General features: G+C 42.3%; 1 protein-coding gene across 10 annotated transcripts; it reads left to right on the top strand.

Annotated features, from left to right (window-relative positions):
• The first annotated feature begins 4630 nt into the window (after positions 1–4630).
• ZNF792 (zinc finger protein 792) lies at positions 4631–18731 on the top strand. Of its 10 annotated transcripts, XM_043892533.1 has the most exons (6): positions 4631–5065; positions 10649–10695; positions 13530–13683; positions 13913–14039; positions 14787–14909; positions 15555–18731. In XM_043892533.1, exons 3-6 carry the CDS (start codon positions 13630–13632, stop codon positions 17177–17179), a joined length of 1929 nt encoding a protein of 642 aa, XP_043748468.1. In that variant the 5' UTR covers positions 4631–5065; positions 10649–10695; positions 13530–13629; the 3' UTR covers positions 17180–18731. The 10 variants fall into 10 exon arrangements, with proteins under 10 accessions (XP_043748468.1, XP_043748471.1, XP_043748484.1 ...); XM_043892536.1 differs by lacking the exon at positions 10649–10695; XM_043892541.1 differs by lacking the exons at positions 10649–10695; positions 13530–13683 and having other exon boundaries at positions 4633–5065.
• Positions 18732–19688: the final 957 nt, after the last annotated feature.

The raw sequence follows: 19688 nt of genomic DNA, 5'->3' as shown, positions 1-19688 counted from the left end.
TCCAATGAATATTCAGGACTGATTTCCTTTAGGATGGACTGGTTGGATCTCCTTGCTATCCATGGGACTCTCAAGAGTCTTCTCCAACACCACAGTTCAAAAGCATCAATTCTTTGGCCCTCAGCTTTCTTTATAGTACAACTCTCACATCCATACACGACTACTGGAAAAACCATAGCCTTGACTAGACAGACCTTTGTTGGCAAAGTAATGTCTCTGCTTTTTAATATGCTGTCTAGGTTGGTCATAACTTTCCTTCCAAGGAGTAAGCGTCTTTTAATTTCATGGCTGCAGTCACCATCCCCAGTGATTTTTGAGCTAAGGAGACCCTTTTGAGCACACCTGAGTTTCTGCTAACAAGGTGACTTAAGGTAAGCTCCCTACAAAGGCTTAGGATGGTACTGATCAGCAGAAAGATAAATGATTTAAAGTTGGAACTTTCAGCTCCATCCATCAACCTCTGGGAAGGAAAACTGAGGGGAAGTGGTGGTAACTTGGAGGGTACAGACTAAACTCTATAAAAACTCTTGAACAACAATATTTGATGAAATTCCAGGTGGGTGAACTCATCCACATGCCAGGAAGGTGTCACATTCCATTTTCATAAGAACAGAAGCTCCTACACTTGGGACACTTCCAGACCTCACTCTGTATCTCTTCACCTGACTGTTCATCTGTAGCCTTTCTAATAGCTTTTGTAATAAACTGAGACACATAAGTAAGTTTCCCAGGTGGCACTAGTGGTAAAGAAGCCACCTGTTAATGCAGGACACATGAGAGATATGGGTTCAATCCCTGGTTCAGGAAGATCCTCTGGAGGAGGGCATGGCAACCCACTCTAGTATTCTTGCCTGGAGAATCCCATGGACAGAGGAGACTGGCGGTCTACAGTCCATGGGGTCGCAAAGAGTCAGATACAACTGAAGCAACTTAGTACGCATGCATGGGACACATTAGTAAATGTGTGAGTTCCATGAGCCATTCTAACAGATGCTCAAATACAAGTAGGGAGTTGTAACTTCTGATTTACAGTCAGTTGGTTAGAAGCACAGAGGACAATTTGGACTCACAAATTGGTGTCTGAAGTGGGGGCAGTCTTGTGAGTCTGAACCCCTAACCTGTGGGATTTGATGTTATTTCCAGGTAGACAGTGTCAGAATTGAGCTAAATGTGTAGAGCACCTAATCAGAGTCTGCTGAGAACTGGAAAATGGCTTGGTAGTGTTGGAAAACACACCTCAGAACTCAAAGTGCATGCTATCAACTATCCTGACTTTGCCCAACCTCAGCAACTTGTAAGACTGATAATGAAATAAATCATGATAAATCTAAAAAACAAATTCATGAGTAGAATACACATTCTTTTCAAGCTTCCAAACAACCAAGATAGATCACATCCTGGGCCATAAAACAGAGTTTAAAAATTTTAAAGACTCATATTTAAAAAGATATCATGCAATGTATGCCCTCAGATCACAATAGAATTTAACTAGAAGTCATCAACAGAAACATAGTTGGAAAATCCTCAAATAATTCGAGATTAAACAATGCAATTTTAAGTAACATGCAGATTAGAAAGGATGTCTCAAGAGAAGCTAAAATATACTTTGAACTAAATGAAAACAGCAATACATCAAAATTTGTGGGATGCATTGAAAGCAGTGCTTAAAATTTTATAACATTGAATTTATACATTAGAAAAAACCAAATACTTAAAAGTCAGTTTAGCTTTCAACCTAGGGGTAAAAAAACATATCAAAAGCAAAGTAAGCAGAAGAATGGGACCTCCCTGGTGGTCTAGTGGTTGAGAATCTGTCTATCAATGCAGGAGATATAGGTTTGATCCCTGGTTCAGGAAGATCCCACACACCATGGAGCAGCTCAACTTGTGTACCACAACTACTGAGCCCATGGGCCTGCGTGCCTGGAGCCTGTGCTCCACAACAAGAGAAGCCTGCACACCACAATGAAGACCCAGCGAAGCCAAATAAACAAATAAAATAATTTTTTTTTTAATAGGAGGGACGTTCAAGAGGGAGAGGATATGGGTATACTTATGGCTGATTCATGTTGTTGTATGGCAGAAACCAACACAACATTGTAAAGCAATTATCCTCCAATTAAATATATATTTAAAAAAAAAAGAATGACTCTGGCTTAAAAAAAAAACAGAGCAGAAATCAATGAAATTGAAAACAAAATTAATAGACAAAATCAACAAAACTAAAAGCTGACTCTTTTGAAAAGATTGACAAAATTGACAGCTAGGCAAATTTTATTAGTCTGCTCATGTTGCCATACCAAACTAACACAGAGTGAGTGACCTAAAGAACAGAAATTTATTTTCTCTGTTCAGGACAGAGTTTATTTTCTCAGAACTAAGAGAAACTAAGAGACAGTATTTTCTCTTAGTTCTGGAGGCTAAAAGTCCAAGACCAAGCTGCCATCAGAGCTGGCTTCTGGTGAGACTTCCCTTCCTGACGTGGAGATAACTTCCTCCTTGCTGTTTTCTCACAAGGTATTTCTTCCACGTGCTTGTGGAAAGAAAGTTATCTCTGGTGTCTCTTTCTCTTCTAATAAGAACACAGATACTATCAGGTTAGGGCTCCACCTATATGACCTCATTTAATCTTAATTATCTCCCTAACAGCCCTATCTCTCAATACAGTCACTTTGGGGTCTAGAGCTTCAACATATAAATTTTGGGTGCAGGGGGACACCATTCTGTCCATCAAAATTAACAAACTAAAAAAACAAACAAACAAAAAAGACACAGATTATTAATTCAGAAATGAAGGAGAGACTATTCACTACTGACTCCATGGTCATTAAAAGGATCATAAAGGAATCAAGGAATCAAGGTAAACTGAACATGGTCAAGCAGGAGATTGCAAGAGTGAACATCAGCATTTTAGGCATCAGAGAACTAAAATGGATGGAAATGGGCAAATTTAATTCAGATGACCATATATCTACTACTGAGGGCAAGAATCCCTTAGAAGAAATGGAGTAGCCTTCATAATCAACAAAAAAGTCTAAAATGCAGTACCTGGGTGCAATCTCAAAAATGACAGAATGATCTTGGTTCGTTTCCAAGGCAAACCATTCAACATCATAGTAATCCAAGTCTATGCCCCACCATTAATGCCAAAGAAGCTGAAGCCGAAAGGTTCTATGAAGACCTACAACACCTTCTAGAATTAACACCAAAAAAAAAAAGATGTCCTTTTCATCATAGTGGATTGGAATGCAAACGTAGGAAGTCTAGAGACACCTGGAATAACAAGTAAGTTTCACTTTGGGGTACAAAATGAAGCAAGGCAAAGTCTAACAGAATTTTGCCAAGAGAACACACTGATCATAGCAAACACCCTCTTCCAACATCACAAGAGACGACTTTACATATGGACATCACCAGATGGTCAATACCAAAATCAGATTGATTATATTCTTTGCAGCCAAAGATGGAGAAACTCTATATAGTCAGCAAAAACAAGACCTGGAGCTGACTGTGGCTCAGATTATCAGCTCCTTATTGCAAAATTCAGGCTTAACTTGAAGGATTTAAGGCCATTCAGTTATGACCTAGATCGAGTCCCTTATAATTATATAATGGAGGTGACAGGCATATTCAAGGGATTAGATCTGGTAGATAGAGTGCTTGAAGAAACATGGAGAGGTTCGTAACATTGTACAGGACGTGGCGACCAAAACCATCCCCAAGAAAAAGAAATGCAACAAGGCAAAATGGTTGTCTGAGGGGACTTTACAAATAGCTGAGAAAAGAAAGAGAAAGGAAAGGCAAAGGAGAAAGGGAAAGATATATCCATCTGAATGCAGAGTTCCAGAGAATGGCAAGGAGAGATAAGAAAGCCTTCTTAAGTGAACAATGCAAAGAAATCTAGTCTTTCATCAACAACTTGACTTTGACCACCTTAGCTAATAAGCCTCCTCTTGCTTACCTGTAACAAGAATAAACTATGTGCTTCCTGTATCACGGATGGTAAAAATCTAAATGAGGCAATCTATGAAAAGCACTTGGTAACCTGTAAGGGCTACACAAATAAAGCTGTTATTGAATGTGAAAAAAAAAAAAAGAAATACAGGAAATCAACAGATTGGGAAAGACTAGAAATCAAGGTTTAGATTGCTGACCGAGAACTTGGGTTTTTAAGGAATTCCCAGGTGATGCTAACGTTACCGTTTTGCGAAGCACTGAATCTCTGCAACTTTAAACGTTAGTACACAAAGAACCCGTATATTAGATATTATCTTCATTATTCAAAGTGAATCTAGGTCCCGGGGAGCCTGCGGGATCAAGAGACCAGCCTACACCCACACAGGCACGTGTGGGTCTCATATTACAGACTTCTGAGGGCAGGCGGCACTTGGCCCTAGGCAGTCCCAGAGGTCTGGAGATCGCCCCTTAACGAGGAAAAGCTCGCGGTGCCTCCCGGCCAATGTCAACGACTAGCCGCGAGGTCCGCTCTCCTCCCCCGCCCGCCTCCTTCCAGCTCCTCCCTGTTGCCCCTGACCCGCCCTGCCGGATGCAGGACAGAAAACACTGTCCAGGAGGCTGTGCCGGTGCGTCACGGGCTGGCGCTGGGCCAATGACAGCCCGGGAGAGAGTCGTTTCTTTGGGCCGGGGAGGTGGGGGCCGGAACTTCCTGCGTTTCTGCCCAGCTAGTCATTTCCCCGGACTGGGTCGGTGCGCCCCGAGCCGTGGGTCCGGGGCTGGGGGTGGGGCTGGACGAGTACCGCTTCCCAAGCGGTTTTCGGGAACGGGAGGGGGAGGACAGGGAGGCCAGGACCCTCCTCCGCGCCTTTGAACTAGCAGTGACCCCCCGGAACGCGGCGTCCGCCAGGGTCCCGCCGCGCCGCGCTCTCTCCGCGGCACACGGCCCTGGGCGCACTTGACCCCGAGGAGACTGAAGTCCCCCCTCGCCCGGGGCCAGGCGCCGTGGCGCTACGCTGAGCCCGCGACACCGGCCTCGGTCACCCGCCTCCGAGGGCTCCTGCGTCCAGGGGCTGCGATGGCGGCGGCGGCGCTGATGGACATGGCGCAGGTGAGTGGATGGGCTTCGGGCCCGCAGCTGCTCAGCCCTTCATCCTCACGTACCCGGAGCCGGGGGATCAAAGATGGGCATTGCTCTACGACTTGAGGTCTTTTTCATCTCTCTGCTTTTGAGTCTGGGGTCCTGAGGGTTTGAGAGGGAGCGAGTGGTCACTCCCAGCCTTGGTTCCTGAATCCAGGGCAGGGATCATAGAGAGCGGGTCCCATTTCTGAACTCTAGTGGATGAGATGGGAAACGGTTTCCTAGGCAATAGGAACTAGCCGTGGGCAAGTACAGGATGGAGCTGGGAGTGTTCAGAGAGCAGGTGGGCTGAAGTCATCCTGGAATGGCCCGCTGAGAAGCCGGGCGTTTATATTGAGAGTGTTGGGAGCCGCAGAAGCCAGAGCGGAGGGGGAAGGTGATGTGACTTATATCCTAACAGGATCACCTGGGTGCCAAGTGGAAAAACTGACTGTGGGCTGAGGGTGAAGGTGGGGAAGGCAACCAGTAGCTGCTGCAATACTGCTGGCCAGGCGAGGAGGGCAGGTGATGGCAGGTAGAAGAAGCGATGGGATTCTAGGTGGGTCTTCTAAGTGAGGCTGACCAGAATTCCTGAGGTGGAAACTGAGAGAGAAAAGCAACGACTCGATGGATTTGGTGTTAGCAGCTGGAAGGATGGATGAACCATCAATTGAGAAGGGAAATTGTTTGTAGGAGGAATTTTGACTGGAAATAGCAGAAGTTACATTTGGGCCATGTTCTGATGTTCCAGGGACCCTTGAGCGGAGTTGAAGCTTGAGCAGCTAGACACACAGTTATGGTGTTTGGGGGAGGCTTAGTTTAGGTTAAGAGACACTGAATATATAAAGGGACATTGGCAGACTGTATATAAAATAGAACTCTGACCCACAACCTGCAGCAACCTGCCCAGGAAACAAACCCCCTTATCTACAATAAACAACCCAGGAAGCCATTCTGCTATAAGTTAGACTTGCAGGAACCCAGATTGCTATTTCTAGTGACAATCCAGGAAGTTAAACAATAATTTCTATAACAGTTGGCCTCAAATAACCAGGACTTAATAACTGACAACTGCTCTCGTTTTTGTTCCAACTTAAGACCAGCCAGAAATAGCCAAATATGCACCTCTGACTGATCACCTAGGATGCTCTGCTTCCAGTTAGCTTGCCTACAGCTTTCCCAGGCCAACAGGGCATACCTGAAGCCTTCCATTTTTTTTTTTTTTCCCCACTTATAAAGCTTTCCCATTCCTCTGCCTGCCTTTGAGTCTCTGCCAACATATGTGATTGGGAGATGGGGATTGACCATATGCACTATTGATACTATGTATGAAACTGACAGCTAATGAGAACCTACTGTATAGCACAGGAACTCTACTCAGTGCTCTGTAGTGACCTAAACGGAAAGGAAATCCAAATAAGAGGGGATATGTGTATACATGTAGCTGATTTACTTTGTGGTATGGTAGAAACTAAACAATGTAAAGCAACTATATGCCAATAAAATTATATAAAAATATTTTAAAATAAAGGGAACACACATGAATTAAAAAAACAAAACAAAACAAAACTTAAGTGGCTAACTCCCTTTCTATAACAAACTCAGAATAAATAGCCTTTTGCTTTTCTCGTTTGGTTAGTCTTTGTTTATTTTCACAGTGAGAAACACCAGGGACTTCCCTGGCAGTCCAGTGGTTAGGATTCCAGGTTTTCACTGCAGGGGGCTTGGGTTCGATCCCTGGTCCGGGAACTAAGATCCCACAAGCTGCACTGAGTGCTTAGTCGCTCAGTCATGTCTGACTCTCTTGTGACCCCCATGGACCGTAGCCCGCCAGACTCCTCTGTCCGCGGGACTTTTTCCAGGCAAGAATACTGGGGTGGGTTGCCGTTTCCTCCTCCAGGGGATCTTCCCAACCCAGCGATTGAACCCATGTCTCCTGTGTCTCCTGCATTGCAGCCTAATTCTTTACTGCTGAGCCATTGGTGAAACCCATGTGACCAAAAAAAAGAAAAAAAAAGAGAAACATCCAAAATGTGGCATCTGGTGTGTGGACAAGGGTGTAACTGTGTGTCTGATTTAGGAGGGTGGCAGTGACCTTAGAAGGAAGGAGGAAGGAAAGTGGAGCCCGAGAACTGGGCATCTTGCTTTGGTACTTTGGCCGGCTTGTTTGGCATCATAGAGACAGATGAGGGAGAGTTAGTGTTTCTGGTAGTAGCTGGGTGGGGGGAGGGGATCTGTGTGTAGGGAAAAGTGTGTGGCAGCTGGCCAGATTTTCCTGGGGGGATAGGTATGAAAGGAGGTCTGAGGCTTAGTAGTGATGGAAATAGTTTTTCAGTGAGGTGTGGGCTGGTGCTCATTCAGCCATCTGCATTCTTACCAGGCCTTTGTGGACCCTGAGGAAGCTCTGGGATTTTCAGTCAGTCTGGAGAACCAAGGGGCAAATGGGGCAAGCTGGGAGAGCTATTAGAGCTATTAGACCCTCTGGGGGCAGGAGGACCAGAGAGGTTGGCTTTGAATGAGTGATTGATGAAGGGACAGAATGTGCCTTACAGAGAAGCAAGGGGGTCTGCTGTAGTCCTGGGTAGGTTGGATTGAAGCCAGGATCATGGCCAGGTCCGGAGGCCTTCACTTCAAGGATGGATGTTGCCCTTGGCAGTGGGAGTCATAGAAGGTCTGGGGCAGGATGGGATCATGGTTGTATTTGCCTAGAATTCTCTGGATGCAGTCAGGGAGGGGGAAATTTCTCCCTCTACCTCTTGTTTGAGTTCTTGTGGCTGCACTAATAAATAATTAAACTAATAAAAAAATTAGCATAACACATGTTAACAGGAGAAAAATACATTTTAATGTAAGTGAAGTCAGAAATGGGACCTAAAAAGTGGCCAAAGTCAGCATCTTTTACTCATTAGACAAACAATACCTTTGTGAGTAATCAACTGGACAAAGAAACTTAGATTTTGGGTGCCTAATTAGTGAAGAATCTAAACAAAGTTTGGGCTCCAGGTTGTAAATTAAAGAAGTAACAAGGTTTATTTATATAGATTTCTTGGTCCACATTCCCTCCCTTTGGCAGTAAGGGTGTGCTTTACCTCCAGATACAGGGAGTGCACTTTTAAATAGTTTTCTTTTTTTTTTTTAATATCTTGGCCCAGTTTATTTTATGTATTTATTTGTTTTTTTTTTTACTTTTTGGCCATGCGTGACATGCGGGATCTTAGTTCCCTGACCAGGGGTCAAACCTGTGCTCCCAGCAGTGGAAGTGCAAAGTCTTAACCATTGGACCTCCAGGGAGTGCACTTTCTACGCAGAAATTTATTTCCTGTTTTCAGGGAGACAGACATGTGGGTCACAGTGTTCCTCTTGTGTTGACTGTTTCTTCAGTAACTTTAATTCAAAATAATCAATAGGCCACTGATGCATATTTTGGGGAGGCCTATGCTAGGCCCCAGTAGTTCCCTCCTCTGGAATGTTTTCTGTGGCAAGAGACCAGGTAAGAGGAGTCCTCCAGCTTATTGAGGGCTTCCCAGGTGGTGCTAATGTTAAAGAATCCACCTGCCAATGCAGGAGGCATAAGAGAGGTGGGTTCAGTTGCTGGCTGGGGAAGAGCCACTGGAGTAGAAAATGGCACTCCACACCAGTATTCTTGCCTTGAGAATTCCACGGACAGAGGAGCCTGGCAGGCTACAGCCCATGGGACCACAAAGAGTTGGACATGACTGAGCGTCTGAGCATCAGTTCATTGAAGCAATTGTTAGTTCTGAGAAGAGGTGAGTTCAGGAGAACAATTATACCTCATTTCAGGAGGCAGTGATGCAGATGGGCTCCAGAAGCTAGGCCTATGGTACAAGCAATCAGGTAGTTAATGAGACATTTCTAGGAAAACAAAAGAAAACAAAGGGTTAATGTTTGGAGCCAGTCATAAACCAGTTTCTGACATTAGGATGCAGTCAAGAAGATTTCAAGGTGTCAGGGTCGAAGCATCTTTTGCAGTTTGAAATGTCTCTGATGTCACCAGGTGTTCAAGAAAACTTTCTAAGTGGCTCATACAGCAGCAAGCATGAGGATTGTTTAAATATGAGCTGTTGTGGCAGTTTCTCTGAAATTTGTATCAAGTCGTCTAGCTTCAATTTTCAAGGCATCAGGAAAAGGGCAATTTTAGTTCTCACTGATTCCAAGTCAAAAGGGTGGGAGAAAATTGGAAACATTAAAGAGTTGTAGCTAGATATTGGAGGAAATTAGAACACTTCAGGATCTAGTCCAGATTTCAGGTAAACAACAAAACCTCAGTGAAACTAACAGTACTAGAAGCATACATACAAGGGTTCAGTTTAGAATCAGGGTTTAATCCCTGGTCAGGGAACTAAGATCCTGCAAGCTATGGTGCAGCTAAAAAGAAAAATAATGAAATGACAAGTTCTTTCAAATTGTTTGGTCGTACCTGAGTCTGTGTGTGTCTCTCTCAAATATGACTTTCCAGTCAAAAGCCTGGATAAGATAACCAATATTTCTACTTGTGTTCTATTTTAAGGAGAACAGATTCTTATTGAACTTTTCCAAATGTAACTATATTGTTAAGAAAATAACATATTGTTAAGAATACTCATGAGAGTTTCTGAATTATGGAGCAATCAGGTGGGAAGAAAAAATGAACGTTTCATTTTTGCTTAGAAAGATATGCCGTGCCGTGTTTAGTCACTTGGTTGTGTCTGACTCTTTGCGACCCTGTGGACTATAGCCAGCCAGGCTTCTCTTTCTATGGGTATTCTCCTGGAAAGAATACTGGAGTGGGTTGCCATTTCCTTTTTCAGGGGATCTTCCCAACCCAGGGATTGAACCCTGGTCTCCCACCTTGCAGGAGGATTCTTTACCATCTGAACCACTAGGAAGCCCAAGAATACTGGAGTGGGTAGCCTATCCCTTCTCCAGGGGAACTTTCAGACCCAGGAATAGAACCAGGATCTCCTGCATTGCAGGTGGATTCTTTACCAGCTGAGCTACCAAGGAAGTCCAATTCACCAATTCCTTGCATTTGGAAAACAAAAGATTAAAAAATCAGTAATATTGTATTTTAAACAAAAAGTCATAAAAACTATAATCGTATTCATCAGTTCATTCAATTACATGTAATTAATTCTTTGAGTCCAGTTCTTCCATTAGTTCTGTTGACTTTGCCTGATGATTAAGCATGAGGGTAACAGTGATATTCCAAGGAGTTTGTGAAATTTTTGTTAAGGCTTGAATGATTTGCCCAGTGAGGTGGGTGCCTTGATCACTGGAGATTATGGTAGATATATCCCAAATAGAAAACACTTTAAAAAAATCGTTTCTTTGTCCCTGTGATGTCATCAGTCTTGTAGCAAGGGAAGGCTTCAACCCATCTGGAAAGCATACATGTAATAATAAGAACATTCTGATAAACCATACTTAGTGGCAGTTGAATGATGTCCAGCTGCAGGTGCTCAAAGGGTCCAGAGAGAAGAGGTCTGAGTCATTTGGGGCAAGAATAGTTTTTCCCAGGGTTATGGACCTGAAAGGTCAGACATCACTGATAGGCTGTTTTTTTCTGTTTTATAGAGATCTCCCTGCCAATGTCTATATAAATGCACGTTAAATGCACGATGGTGAGTGAAGGAATGCAGTGGGGGAAGATGAGATTTGCCAGGGAGCTGGGGAGAACTAAGTAGCCATCTTGGTTTTCCCATAGCCCTGACTGTTTGTTTAGTTTGCAACTATTGTTTACCTATTTTAATTTCTGTTATTCAGTAGCATACTGTTGCCTTGGTACAAGGATATCAAGGTGGCAAAAGTCCGGCAAGAAGGAGTCAGGATTTTTGCAGAAGCAGAATGGATTTTGTTCACATGTGCCACAGTCTTTATAAATTCTGTTGCTACTACCTTTGCTTGAAGGTCAGTTAGGTCATTTCTCTGATACTTGAGTTCATTTCCTTTAGTCTGAGCCTCCATTTTGATGACAGATAACATTTTATGCCAGGACATATATGACTTCAGGAATTTCACCTAATTTCTGGAACACTTAGAACACATACCTATATAGACACAACATAAAGAAGGTGACAACAGTTTCCACATAATTTAACATATCAAATATGGCTGATTAGTTTAGTATCTTTTTATAAGGAGAAAGAATAAATCTTTGAGGCATTTTAGAGGGCCCCCGAACCATCTCATCTCTCGAAGTTCTAAATCGAAAAGATTTCATTTACAATTTGATTTGAGGAAAGTTTGTCAAAAATATTTAAAAAAATTCAATTTAGTCAAATAGATCTTCACAGCAATGTTTCGTTATGCATTCAACGAAACTAACAATTAAAACCTTAGGCAAATATGGAAAGTTATGTAGTTCTGAGCAAAATTTAGCTCTTTTAACAGCAATAGGACTAGATTTACTTAATGAATCAAAGAACTGATAAAGACAACAGAATGTAAGTAATTATTTTGACAAGATAGAAGATCTTTTTTTTTTCCTAAGTATATTATTTAAAGGTAAAGAAAAGACTTTCATAATCTCTTGTTATCAAGAGCAGACCAATAGGAAAACAAAATTTTGTTCTTTTAATAGAGAGAAAACCAAATTCCAATTTTTACTACTTTACTTTGATATTAAAACTTATTTGCTTAACTAAATCCATTCCAATCTTATTCAGTCATGACCACATATAAAATTCCTGTCTAAAGACTCTTTTATTCACAATCTTACAGAATTTCATTTTAGTTTATCCCTTGTTTTCTTTCCCATTTAGAACTAACTAGGTTTAGGACAAAATTACTTTCATTTTCCTTAACAAAAACATCTCCACACCTTATTTTTTCTCATCCCAAAACAATTCTGTTTCTATTATTGTATCTGGCAGCTTTAACCGCATATATTAATTGGAATCCTTAATCCTTTGAAATCTTAATTTTTTAGTGAAAATAAAGAAGTAAACAGTTGTAAACTTTATTAACATTTTGTGGCTTGGCAAATTTATAAGTACATTGTATAATTTCTAGAAACATATGCTATTTCATAGTATAGTCTTTCAATGAAGCACAAAATATATTCACTAGAGCCAAACATACTTAATCTTTCTGTAATAAGAGGCCAAAAGTACATATAAACTTAGACTTTAGCAATTAATGTTTCAGTACTTTATCTTACTTGAAAATGATCTAGGCATCCAACAAATTCCCATCATTTAATTTAACATAGCAAAACATAGGGTATGACTTACCAAATGGATTTATGAAGTTATTTAAGTGGACATACCGTAACACAATTATTGTTTTAAAATATACCTAAAAACTCATCACATTTACATCTATTTAATATATTTATTTTTATTTATTTTTCCTCCAAAGTTGCATGGTTTATAGGATCTTAGTTCCCTGATCAAGGATTGAGCTGGGGCCATGGCAGTGAAAGCAACAAATCCTAATGACTGGACCACCAGGGAATTCCCTAATTTATTTGTTTTTAACAATCATACTTAGAATACTCATAAAAATCTCATGAGACTTTAAAATAATCACTATCCTAAGTTTGTTTGTTTGGTGACAAACTTTGCAACAGAGACAAAACGAGCCCATTTGGCTAATAAACCCAGGTAGAACAAAAGTTGTTTATATACATTATTTTTAATGTTAAATCTGAGATATACCTGTATTAATTTAACCAACAAGTTTAAAAGTAGCTCTTATTTACTAAAGATTATCCTAGATATATGAACTTGAAAAATATTTGGGTTGTTTTTTTATTACATATTTGAGAATTTTTATATAAGTGCTTATGTTTATAAGCCGATTAAATAGAGGTCTTTTTTTTTTTTTTTGGAGGTTAAAGGTCTTTTTTTTTTTTCTATTTTTTTTATTTTTTATTATAGAGGTCTTTTACAAATTAATTTTGGCAGTGCCATCTGGAGGTAGCATACACATATGGACTTACAGACAGACACAACCAGAGATCTTATAGTCCTCATTTTAAAACTTTAATCATGAATCAAGTACAACATAAAACTTACTGAGCATGTGTGCTCAGCCTATCAGTCGTGTCTGACTCTTTGCAACTCCACAGACTGGGGCCTACCAGGTTCCTCTGTCCATGGAATTTTCCAGGCAAGAATACTGAAAAGGGTTACCATTTCTTACTCCAGGGGATCGTCTTGATCCAGGGATTGAACCCAAGAGACTCTTGAGTCTCCTGCTTTGGCAGGTGAATTCTTTACCACTGCGCCACCGGGGAAGCATATAAAATTTACTAGTTTATAAGTAACAGTTGGAATAAGTTAGATTATTTGCTCGGATTTTGTTCTTTGAGGAGAAGACAAATAAGATATGTATTTGCCCTTGGCAAACTATTTTAAGGAGGCTGTGACTTAGAGTTTCAGCCAGAGAGGCTTTTTAGCAGTTGATGTTTTAAAAAGTCTCTTTCTCTCTCTCTCTCTCTTTTCAATTTCAGGTTCTACTGATTGAGCTAATCCAGGCTCAGGCTCAGTGGGCTGTGTTTACATTCAAAAACATGATAAGGTTTATAACTTGAAGAAACAGAAAAAGAAAATATGCTTTCTCCTAGGAGTTTTGGAGTATCTTTGTCTCTTATCATATGCTTTAGGGTAATTATTAGGGGCCCTGCATTTCAGACACAGAACTCAACTGGTATCTGTCTGCCTACCTGCCTGTGGGGATTTCTGTGGGCTGACACAGTAGTCATAGAAGGCGTGGAACCGGGGTCTGAGATCTCCCCTGTGTTGGGGAGCTGGGGAGGAGGGTGAACAGTGAACAGAGAGGGAGTCTGAGGAAAGAAGCTGATCATGGAATGAACTGTCCCCATCATCATGACAGGGCTGTGTGACCTTTGAGGACGTGACCATTTACTTCTCCCAGGAGGAGTGGGGACTCCTTGATAAGGCTCAGAGACTCCTGTACTGTGATGTGATGCTGGAGAACTTTGCACTGATTGCCTCACTTGGTAAGGCTTTTACACCCACCCAGGTGTCCTGAGCTCATCTCTGCCCATTCCCTTTTCCCAAGAGGTGGTTCTTTCCTTCCCACAGCTGGGCTGTGGGCACTGCTTCCTCCCCTCCCCTCTGTCTGTTTTTTGGGCTGTGCTGGGTCTTCGTTGAAATGTGCAGGCTTCTCTAGTTGCAGTGAGTGGGTTTCTCTAGTTGTGGTGTACAGGTTTAGTTGCCCTGCAGCATGTGGGATCTTAGTTCCCTGACCAAGGATTGAACCCAAGTCCCCTGCATTGGGAGGTAGATTCTTAACCACTGGACCACCAGGGAAGTCCTCCCACCTCTTCAGGTATATGTGCTGTGGGTCCAGAGCTGAGCTGTGTGCAGGGTCCCAAGAGCTGTGTGCTCTCCCCAAGCAGCCTCAACATCTACTGTCTCAAAGCCTTGTGGGGAAGGGTCCCAGAAAGAGGAGTCTTGCAGTCAGCCCAGCAGATCCCGTCTGACTCAGCCACTGATCTCCTGGGTGATTGTTCAGATCTCTGACAGTTTGTTTGGCTCCTTTGCTTTAGCTAACATTCCCTAAGGCCTGACCGCCAGGAATTCTAGGCACTGATGTGGTCACTGTTTGCCATGACCACTGGGATGTTCCTGCCAGATCTCCCTTGTGTGTTCCTTTTGTAATTATGTTTCCTTTCCTGTGTCCTATTGTGGGATAATTCACCTGGGCAAGTGCTGGTCCCTTACCTGCCCCATCTTCCCCTTAGGACTTACATCTTTCAGGTCTCACATAGTTGCCCAGCTGGAGATGGGGGCAGAGCCCTGGGTGCCTGACCAAGTGGACATGACTTCAGCCATGGCAAGAGGGGTGTATAGAGGGCCTGACTCAGGTAAGTGGTGGGTGGGGGAGCATGTGACATCACTACTGTCTTCAAATCATGCCTGCCACTTTTCTTGTGTTCATCATTCTTTTGGTGCCAAGCCAATGGACTTATATCTCTTCTACCTTTCCTTTCCTATTTTTGGTATGTTGACCACTGGTCATTTCTTCTCTGATTGGGGCCTCTGTCTGTGCCCCTCACTGTTTCCACAGCTCCCTCTGCAGCACTCTTCAGCATGGGCCTGCACTTCATGTGTCATGAGATGTGCACATTTCCTCTGATAGTCCTTGAACACCAGTTAAACAGTGGCAACCAGGTTTTCCCAGATCTGGACATACCCTTCTGCACAGCTCTCACAGGTTATCAGCAGCTGGAGTCCCCAAGAAAAGCTTTGTTGAGAACGGAGCTGAAGACTTGCCTTTCCATCTGATACTGTGCCCATCTTTGTGTCCTGGCTCCTGGTATGGCCTCCCTCATTTCATGACCTTACCAGGCACAGGACTCCTGGGAAGACCATTCTTTATCTTGACCTTAGGCCTCTCATCTTGCCAACAGTCCCATGGACTCATTCCTGGGTCAGACTTGCATTTGTGATTGGATTGTTTCCTTCCATGAAAATTAACATGAATATCACCAGCATTTCTCTACTTTCAGATTTTTACTGTGGAACAGAGGGTGAGAAATCACCTGCTGGACTCAGTGTTTCTGTAGAAGTGTCACAGAACATGAACCCCAAGGCAGTTCCATCCACCCAGAAGGGCTACCCCTGTAACCTGTGTGGCCTACACTTGAAAAACATTCTGCATCTGGCTGAACATCAGGCAACACATTCCAAGCAGAAACCACACATGCATGAGGCACATAGGAAAGAGTTCAAGTTCAACGCCTACTTTCACCAGTCACAGATGCAGCAGAACGTGTACAAGTCTATTGGAAGGAATGAAGGCAGGGCCTTGCTTGTGAAGAGCTGCAGATATGACACATCAAAGAAATCTTTTGCATTCAGGGAGGATGGGAAGGCCTTTGTGGCCAGATGTGGTTTTCTCCAGCATCAGGTCACTACCAGTGTGGGGGAGCCAGAGAAGAGCTCTGAAAGTGTGGTGGATTTTTCCACTGTGCAACTCCGTAAGAAGTACAGTGAATTTGAGAATGCTCTCAATGACAAACTTTCGCTTGTTCAGCAGAGAACCCACACTGGAGAAAGGCCTTATGAGTGCAACAAATGTGGGATATTCTTCAGCTATGCTGCTGGCCTCTTTCAACACCAGAGAGATCATAATCGAGGAAAGCCTTATGAGTGTGGTGAATGTGGGAAATTCTTCAGCCAGCGCTCCAGTCTCATCAAACATCAGAGAGTTCACACTGGTGAAAGCCCTCACGTGTGCAGCGAGTGTGGCAAATTCTTTAGTCGAAGTTCTAATCTTATTCAACATAAGAGGGTTCACACTGGAGAAAAGCCTTATGAGTGCAGTGAGTGTGGGAAGTTCTTCAGCCAACGCTCCAACCTCATTCATCATAAGAGGGTTCATACTGGTAAAAGTGCTCATGAATGCAGTGAGTGTGGGAAATCTTTCAACTGCAACTCCAGCCTAATTAAACACTGGAGAGTTCACACTGGAGAAAAACCTTACAAATGCAATGAATGTGGGAAATTCTTTAGCCACTTTGATGGACTTGTTCAACATCAGATAGTTCATACAGGTGAACGACCGTACGGATGCAGCGTATGTGGGAAAGCCTTCAGCCGAAGCTCTGACCTCATGAAACATCAGCGAGTCCACACTGGTGAAAGGCCTTATGAGTGCAGTGAATGTGGGAAATTGTTTAGCCAAAGCTCCAGCCTCAATAGCCATCGGAGACTTCACACGGGTGAACGGCCTTATCAGTGCTCTGAATGTGGGAAATTCTTTAGCCAACGCTCCAGCTTTAATAACCATCGAAGACTTCACACTGGTGAGCGTCCTTATGAGTGCCTTGAATGTGGGAAAACCTTCAGACAAAGTTCTAATCTGAGGCAGCATCAGAAAGTTCACAAACCAGATAAGCCATATAAATGCAATGAATGTGGAAAAGCCTTCAGCCAAAAGTCTACTCTCATCCGGCATCAGAAAATTCACACTAGAGAAAAGAGTACAGAGGGTGTTCTCCCTTCTTCTTCAGCACAACAGCACCTCCTAGAGATGAACTCTGAGAGTGGTCTTTATGAAGGAGCTGTCAGTCAGAAGTTGAACATTGTTCATCCAAATATCTATGCTGGAGAGATTCCCAATGGATGCTAAATAAATAGGAAGCTTTCTGGAGCAAGGCTACATTTTCTGATCCCAAACTTTGTCAGAGTTTTTGTCACTGCTAGTGTCTGTGGTAGAAGTCATCTCAGTTCTACCCACTGGCAGGTCTCCAGAGTGTGTGCCAGCCACTTCCTGTTCTCAGGGAAGACAGGCCTCTGTTTCCTCTTTCAAGAGGGAATTGTAAGTAGCTTGAGACCATTGGAAGATGTCTTCCCTCCCGCTGTGACTGCTTTAGCTGTGATCATGACCCATCTTTGCCATGAAGACCTGATCTGGGTCCTACTGGCAGCTTGCAGAGGTTTCCCTTTTCCAAGGACATTGTTGATCTTGTATGATGCTCATGATGGATTCATCCGGCTTCCACATTATCCATCCTTGACTTTACATTGCTCTGGTTTGGGTGATAAGGGCCTTATTGATAAAGTCACCTTTAATCTCCTGTATTCTGATAACTGTGTGGAGTGGGTTGAGAACAGAATGAAGGTCTTCCAAACCAAACAGGTCTCCAAATTTATTGCCTCAGTGAAGAGCAGGATGGCAGAGAACAATTCTCAGTCCAGAGTTGGCCTCATTTGTGTTGCTACCTGAGGTCTCCTAGGGAAGATTATAGGGCTTGGTGGGCCTAATGTTGTGACTTGAAGGGCATGAATTTTTGTAGATCAGAGGTTACCTTGAGGAAGGGGAGATTGTGCAACCTCCAGTGCATCTGGAAGCAGCCTGATTTAGGCCCATTTTTTTTTTTTTCCTGAGGATGCCTCCTATTCCTTAGCACTGTCGAGTAAACATTGTTTACCTGGTCTCTGCCAAGGAGTCATATGCCTTTGATGTCTAAAATCCAATGTATGTCACCTACTGTAAGACTTACTGGGTCCAATTGGCAGATTAGAGGGAATGTATCTATTATAAAAGCGCATCCAAAATTCCCTTAAATGTAACTATGCAGGATTCAGGACTTGCAGAAATTCTCAAGACCTCCAGACCTCTGTCCTATACTAAGGCCACTGGCAGAGGAAATCAGCTAATGGTTTTGTGGATTATTGTAGGCTGTCTGCATTATTCATGTCAAAACCAGTGTTGTGTTAGCAGAGAAATGGGGACTAAGAGAAGGTAGATCTTGTAAGTCAGGGAGGAGGCATTTGTGACACAGCCAACCATTTTTGGTGCCAACACATGAGGAGAGAGGGAGTAAATCTTAAATTTTCTAAAATGAGTGGGAGAGCAGATTTTTACTTGCAACAATTTCTTTTAATGCTTTGTTGAGATATAATTTCCATGCAATAATTGGCTGTACATATTTAATGTGTACACTTTGATAAGTTTTAAAATATGTGTACACTCAGGGAACCAACACCACAACCATAATAATGAACCTATCCATCACCCACACAGCTACCTCGTGCCCCTTGACAATCCCTCCTTGCCTTCCCCAGAGAACTGTTAGCTACATCCCAAGGAAACTACTGATTTACCTTTTATTCACTGTGAATTTGTTTGCCTTTCCTAGAATTTTGTACAATGGGAAACATAAAGTATTTATACTCTGTTTTTGGTCTGTTTTTCTTTCATACAGCATAATCATCTTGAGAATCATCCATTCTGTGCATATGAAGAGTTCATTCCTTTTACTGCTGAGTAATCCTCTCCTGGGACCTTCCCAGATGGCAGAGTTCGTAAAGAATCCACCTCCAATGCAAGAGATGTGGGTTTGATCCCAGGGTCAGGAAGATCCCCTAGAGTAGGAAAAAGCAACCCACTCTAGATTCTTGCCTGGAAAATTAATGGATAGTGGAGCCTGGCAGCCTGCAATCCATGGGGTCGCAAAGAATTGTACATGACTGAGTACACACACACACACACACACACACACACACACACAGTTCTCTGATGAATGAATACCTTAACTTTTGGTTTTTTAATTTAAAATATCTCATAAAATATACAACATAAAATTTCCTATCTTAAGCATTGTTAGGTGTACAGTTTAATGGTATCAAGTATAGTCACGTTGTGTAACTGTCACTACTATTCATCTCCAGAATTCTTTTCATTTTGCAAAACTGAAACTATATTCATTAAACAATAACTTCTTATTCCGCCCCAAGCCCCTAAAAACCAATATCTAACTTTCTGTAATGGAATTTGACTACTCTAGTTACCTCATATAAATGTAGCTATATATTATCTGTCATTTTGTGATTGGCTTATTTCATTTAGCATAATGTCCTCAAGGTTCATCCATGTTATAGCATGTGTCAGAATTACTTTTCTTTTAAACTGAATAATATACCATTGTATGTATATGTCATATTTTGCTTATTCATTCATCCTTTAATAGATACTTGTTTCCACCTTTTGGTTATTGCAACTAATGCTGCTATGAACGTGGGTGTACAAATATCTCTTTGAAACCTGCTTTCTATTGTATACCTGACAGTGGAATTACTGGATCATATAGTAATTATATTTTTAATTTTTTGAGGAATCTCCATAATGTTTCCCT

Source organism: Cervus elaphus, chromosome 4, assembly GCF_910594005.1.
Source record: "Cervus elaphus chromosome 4, mCerEla1.1, whole genome shotgun sequence".
Lineage (NCBI taxonomy): Eukaryota > Metazoa > Chordata > Mammalia > Artiodactyla > Cervidae > Cervus > Cervus elaphus.
Note: the sequence above shows the minus strand (reverse complement) of the source record. Positions and strands in the feature narration are given on the sequence as shown.

Bases quoted from the DNA above. Each gene is read 5' to 3' on its own strand.
- ZNF792 (XM_043892536.1), top strand. From the start codon at position 13,630: ATGCTTTCTCCTAGGAGTTTTGGAGTATCTTTGTCTCTTATCATATGC. The intron at 13,684-13,912 runs GTAATTATTAGG...TCATCATGACAG, and splicing joins CTCTTATCATATGCTTTAGG to GGCTGTGTGACCTTTGAGGA. The intron at 14,910-15,554 runs GTAAGTGGTGGG...CTCTACTTTCAG, and splicing joins GTATAGAGGGCCTGACTCAG to ATTTTTACTGTGGAACAGAG.